At 33.0% G+C, this 6,185-nt stretch overlaps 1 protein-coding gene across 4 annotated transcripts in view; it reads right to left on the bottom strand.

Annotated features, from left to right (window-relative positions):
• Nucleotides 1-509: 509 nt before the first annotated feature.
• GALNT7 (polypeptide N-acetylgalactosaminyltransferase 7) overlaps nt 510-6,185 on the bottom strand; it is a 124,071-nt gene continuing 118,395 nt past the window's right edge. For all 4 annotated transcript variants that reach the window (XM_074338319.1, XM_019733248.2, XM_019733249.2 and 1 more), the window contains one exon: nt 510-2,926. In XM_074338319.1, coding sequence (XP_074194420.1) covers nt 2,789-2,926 — 138 coding nt within the window. In that variant the 3' untranslated portion in view covers nt 510-2,788. The remainder of the gene's footprint in view (nt 2,927-6,185) is intronic.

The following is a 6,185-nucleotide window of genomic DNA, read 5'->3' as shown; positions in this document are numbered from 1 at the left end:
AGTGCCTTAAAAATTGCTATACATACCATGTTTCCACGAAAATCAGACCTAGCCGGACCAACAGCTCTAATGCATCTTTTGGAGCAAAAATTAATATAAGACCCAGTCTATTATATTATATATTATATTATATTATACTATACTATATTATATTAAACACCCAGTCTTATATTATATTAAAATAAGACCAGGTCTTATATTAATTTTTGCTTCAAAAGATGCATTAGAGCTGATGGTCCGGCTAGGTTTTATTTTCAAGGAAACATTGTAGGAAACGAGGTAAAAATAAACCTTTATGTTTCTCCTTCCTACAGATAGGTAAGCTTTGAGTATTCTAAGCACATTCTAAGTAGAATTCTAACCAACACTTAAGCACATACTCAACATATAACTATGGTTTATGATATTTTAGCTATTATGCTAGTGTATCTTATAAACAATACAATCAAGTAATTATTTTAAATGTGCAGTGTTTAGATTTAGAAATGATTACAAGTACTGAAAAAACCCATGATTAAAATACAGTATTTTATTTTTTCCTCACCTAAAAAACAAGCAACCCAGCATTAAGATATACATAAACTTCTCAAATTTATCCCTAATAAAATTTTGTATTTATACAATTTCTACAGAAACATACAGTGTATCAAAATCTGCACAAATCAAATTTATAAAATGTGTAGAAATGCATAGTGATATTATCAACTTACAAAGCAAGTATATGGGAATTATTTCCAAAGCAGCCTACAGTAGAAAATAGTCATTATGGCAGCAGCTTCTGATGTTTTTTGTTTGGTAAGATTTCTGATTTCAATACAGAGAATCATTTCAGAGTATCTTAACGAATTGCACAAAATACCCATTTAAAATTTACACGCACAATATTATATGTGCCACCTTTCTCAGGCCTGTGCATAGTTAAGAAGGTTAAAATCTATTCAACAAGGAAAATGGAGCCTATTTGCAAACACACATGTAATTAAAGTACCAATTTTCTTAGTTTCTTTTTTACAGTTGATTTATTTTGCAATTATATAAGCATATAAATGTATGCCTTTTTAAACATCCTTAGAGATGAATGAAAGTTATGGTTGATCCTAGATCAGTAGCAAAATACAAATTGAAAATTCAAAATTACAAATAAAACTTTTTAGGATGGTTAACCAACTCTCCAAATTTAAGAACTAAGCTTGGAAGAAACAAATTTTGTAGGCTTTCCTTTTAAACAAATGTAGGGATTTTTTTGTTTGTTTTTAAGCTTTAATTAAAAATATTTCCCTCTTGCGGTATTTTGTGAAATCCTTTATTGTAATGATATCATGATAACAGGATCAAAAATGCTTACTTTACTTGCCATTTTCTACCTTACCTTGGTTTTCTTCTCCCCATTCAACATAGTATTTTAATCTTTTGGGTAATAAAAGACTATTTATTTATAAATTAAAATCTAATTGACCATTTGCAGTATTTGGTTTTCCTATACCATCTTAATAAATGTTTAAATCCAAACAAGTCTTCTTTTCACTGGAAAAATACTAATAGAAATATGCTTCCTAAAAAATTAAGAAATACGAGGGAACTAATTAATACCTAATCTAACAGAAAGGAGTTCATATTTGTTAATGAACTGTATTTTTAAATAGCCTTTTTTATTTAAAAAATGTGCAAGGAATGACATTTGGATGAAGATATAAATGAAACATCCATTTACTTGTGGCTTGAATGGTTGCACAGCTTAGGTTATAATGCACAGGAGTTTTGTAAGGCTTAATCTAACAAGGGCTTGGAAATTCTTACCTTAGAATGAACCTTTGATGTGTTTACAGTGGTGTTTTGTTGCTTTTGTTACGCCCATTTCAAGATTTCAAACTGAGAACTATTTACAGTTTTCTATAGTGACAGGTATTGGGGAAAAGTAAATTCCAAATGTCAGTGGATACTTTTTCTCTAGTTGGTAGACCCCTTTGCTCTCTAAGGAGTTGGTATCAACAGTGGGCACTGGGAATGCCAACAAGCATGGGAATTAATGACGTACAATCTTCAATCCATATGGAAGAGCCTCAGGATGTTTCATATTGTCATTTCTTTTTCAAGCCATACAACATTCAATTTCAGAGCAAATGGTACATAAGTTCATTTCTAAGTAGTAAAAGATTTCTCCTACAGGTGAGAATTCCATCATTATCATCCTATAAATTTCATCGAAAGCTCTTGAAATATATACTGAGAAATGAAAGAGGCACTAAATGTGTTGAAATTCACCTTTCAAAAAAGCAGCATGACTGTGAAGGAAGGCCACGTTGGCTAATAACCTGTGGCAGTGCTTCAAAAAGATGTAAAATTAAATAAAGACACAACAGGTTGATGATCACCAAGTTCTATATGAAAGTCTGGTTACTCCAACCTTTTTTCAAGTGTGTTAAAAAAAAAAAAAAATCAAACTGCCTTTCAGACCCCTGAGTGTAATCCCAAAGAAGACAACGATGCTTTTAACTCTGTTCTAAATAAAACAGAGTTAAGTGCACAAATTACCAACATCATCTTAAAACAAAACAAAAAAAGATGTAAACATCTACAAAGTTTAAGGTAAAAGCAGTTTTGTAAACAGTAACTGCAGATGATAATGTTATTGTAAAATCACAGTTTATCAATGTCCTTCAAACTGATCAGGAGTTTCTGGGTTTGGAGCTGTACAGAGTTAATAATAGTTGCAGCAGGTTTCAGGCGGTTTTCAGTCCTGTGAAAATTTATGTGTCAGTAGGTAGGTTATTGGTTTCTTTTCTTCTTTCTAAACACTATGGATGTTATTCATTTCCCACTTTTGAGTCATTTTACTGGAGTCACAATGGGAGAGGAACACTTGATGTAGGACTTCGGAGCGGTCTAAGCACTTTCCTGAAGGAATGTGAGTAAATCTATGCAGGCTCTGGAAAACACAGGAAAAAGAAGTTTTAAATTTGTACTTTTTTGATGTCACTGACATTTGAAGAAGTCGTTGCTTGGCTTTCATAAGATAATTAAAATCAGTAGGTTATCTTTTCATTTTGTTGATGGTTTCCTTTGCTGTGCAAAAACTTTTTTAGTTTGATGTAATCCCATTTGTTTATTTTTCCTTTTGTTTCCCTTGCCAGAGGAGGAGACATATCCAAAAATATCACTAAGAGCAATGACAGAGAGTTCACCACCTATGTTTTCTTCTTGGACTTTTACGGTTTGGGGTCTTACATTTAAGTGTTTAGTCCATCTAGATTTTATTCTTGTATATGGTGTAAGAAAATGGTTTAGTTTCATTTTTTTGCATGTATCTGTCCACTTTTCCCAACACAATTTATTGAAGAGACTGTCTTTACCCCATTGTCTATTCTTGCCTCCTTTGTCACAGATTAACTGACCACATAGGCATGGGTTTATTCCCAGGCTCTCTATTCTGTTCCATTACAAATTGCCAGTTACATAATAATAATAGTCACAGGGATGTAAAGTACAGCATAGGGAATATAGTCAATAATATTGTAATTACTATGTATGGTGACAGGTGGATACTAGACTTATTGGGAGGATCACTTCGTAAGTTATATAAATGTCTAACCACTATGCTGTATGCCTGAAATTAATATTGAATGCTAATTGTAATTGAAAAGTAAAGAAATAGAAATGAAAAAAAGATGATAATTCAAGCAAAGTGGACAGGCTTAAACCAACCATACCTCAGACTTCTGATTTCTCTTGACTGTCAGTCTTCTAAGTCCTCTTATTTCTTCTGTAAGTATATATGACTTACAAGTCATTACGTACTGCTGGTGCCTTAAATTCAATGTATACAAATCCAAACCTAAATTCATTATCTTCCCCTCCAAACCTATTTTTCTAGTTCCTATTCTGATTAATGACAATACCAGCTTTCCAGTCCTCAGGATAGAGGCTTTTCATGCTACTTCTTCCTTCCCTCCCTTCCTCCCTTCATGTTGTACCAGTCATTGAGGTGTGGTATTTCCAGCCTTACTGCACATGCCTTGGTTTAGCCCTCATCATCTGTTGTAGGTTTATAGCTCAGGTCTTCTCAGTGGGCAGTCCTCAGACTATCTAAGATTGTGTCTATAAGGTCAAAACCATTTTCATAATAATACAAAGATCCCATTTGCCTTTTTCATTGTATTGACATTTATACTGATGGTGCAAAAGCAATGGTGGGTAAAAGTACTGGCACCACAGCATAAATCAAGGGCTGGTAGTTGACATTCTTCACAGTCACATACAGTTAAAAAAGAAAATGTCAGTTTCACTTAAGAATGTCCTTGATGAAGCGGTAAAACTCTTTAGTTTTATTAAATCTTGACCCTGAATATATTTTTAAAAATATTCTGTAGGATGAAATGGAAAATATGCATAAAGTACCTCCACGACGAAAAGCATGCGTGCAATTGTTTGACTTGAGTTTGACTAGCTACATTTTTCATGGAATGTCATTTTGACTTGAAAAGTCAACCCATAGACAAACTATGATTACTCAAATTTGGGACTCTGTAGACATTTTCTTGTAAATGAAGTGAGCCTATTACTTCAAGAAAAAAGAAAAAAATCCACAAATCTGCCAGTATTTGTTGCTATAGATAAAATTTGAGTTTCCAAGCAAAAATTAAGAATTTTAGAAAACTTGTATACACCACCATGAACTTGACAGCTTCCTAAGTAAAGACTTTTCTGATGAAATCAGTGGTTATATTTTTTGACACTGTACAATGAAACGTGTCAACATTTAGAAGATCATCATAACTTAGTGAACTGATATCTTTCAAATGAGCAATGCATGATGTTACAAAAGCTGACATGGGTAAAAGATCCATTCCAAGGGTAAGACAGACCAATGGATCTTAATGTAACATAGGACAAAATGTTCACTTACATGGTTTCAGATTCTACGTTGCAAATAACTTTTAACAAATTACCACTTATCGAGTTGTGGTATAGCCTCAAAGAAGAATAGCCACAATGATCTGAAAAGGTTATTGAATTACCCTCTCTTTTCTAACTGCATGTTTATGTGAGGCTGGATTTTCCTCCATTTACTTCATCTAAAACAACATATCGAATACAGAAGCAGTATGGGAATCCAGCTGTCTTCTATTAAACCAAATATTAAAGGGATATGCAAAACTATAAAATAATGGCATTCTTCTCGCTTTTAAAAAATATTGGTACTTTGCATTAAATGTGTTATTTCTTCCATCCAAGTACTAACCAGGCCCAACCCTACTTAGCTTCCGAGATCAGATGAGATAGTGCACGTTTAGGGTGGTATGGCTGTAGACTAAAAGTGTTATTTCCATTAACATGTAATAGGGTTATTACTAATTTTACATAAATTAATACATAAATACTTGCAAAATTTCTCAGGTCTAATTTCTAATTTAGGATATATTTGTTAGCTATAACTTCCATAAACAAAATCTGTCTGAGGTTAGTCTCAGTAATTTTTAAGAGTGCAAAGGGAATCTAAAGACCAGAAAGTCTGAGAACTCCTGATGAAGCTGATCTTCTTGCTTATGAGTCCACACTTCACAGTGTTTCCAGAATTATTTTCCTAAAAGTATCCATTGCTTCCTATCATGGCATTCCTGAAATAATGTCAGCTGCTCTCCAACTTACAAAATGAAATTCACTGTTCTTTCATCTGGAGGACAACTTAGGGATACCAAACTAAACATAATTCCTAGAATTTTCTACACTTTTGTGCCAAGGTTTTGCTTATCCAGTTTTCTTATTTATCCTCCACGAAAAGCCTCAAGACCTGGTCTTATGATACTTCCTATATTAATCTCTCTTCTGCTGTTTTATGGCATTTTGCTTATTTTTATTTCTGTATTTCTTTCCTTCTCTGCTATTTTAGTATGATGTGCTTTAGCTAGTTTTTGAAGTCACCACATCACTGGGGCCCAGTAAATATTTAGTAATGTCTGATGCACAAATGTATATTCAGTGCTGTGCCCTTTAAAATATCTAAAATCTGTACATTCCATTTTTTAAAATTACCTTTTGATGTAATTTCTGGTCTGCAAGCCTTCTTTTACTGTTTTACTAACATTGTTCTCACTGACCCCTATCATTTATTGCTATTATTTGTTTCTTCATGGAAATAAATGCTCTGATCTTCAGGGCTTATGCTAATCTTCTCCTTCCTAACGTGT

The sequence above is a fragment of the Rhinolophus sinicus genome, linkage group LG07 (genome assembly GCF_036562045.2).
Source record: "Rhinolophus sinicus isolate RSC01 linkage group LG07, ASM3656204v1, whole genome shotgun sequence".
Taxonomy (NCBI): Eukaryota; Metazoa; Chordata; class Mammalia; order Chiroptera; family Rhinolophidae; genus Rhinolophus; species Rhinolophus sinicus.
This window is presented reverse-complemented; position numbering and strand designations above follow the sequence as displayed.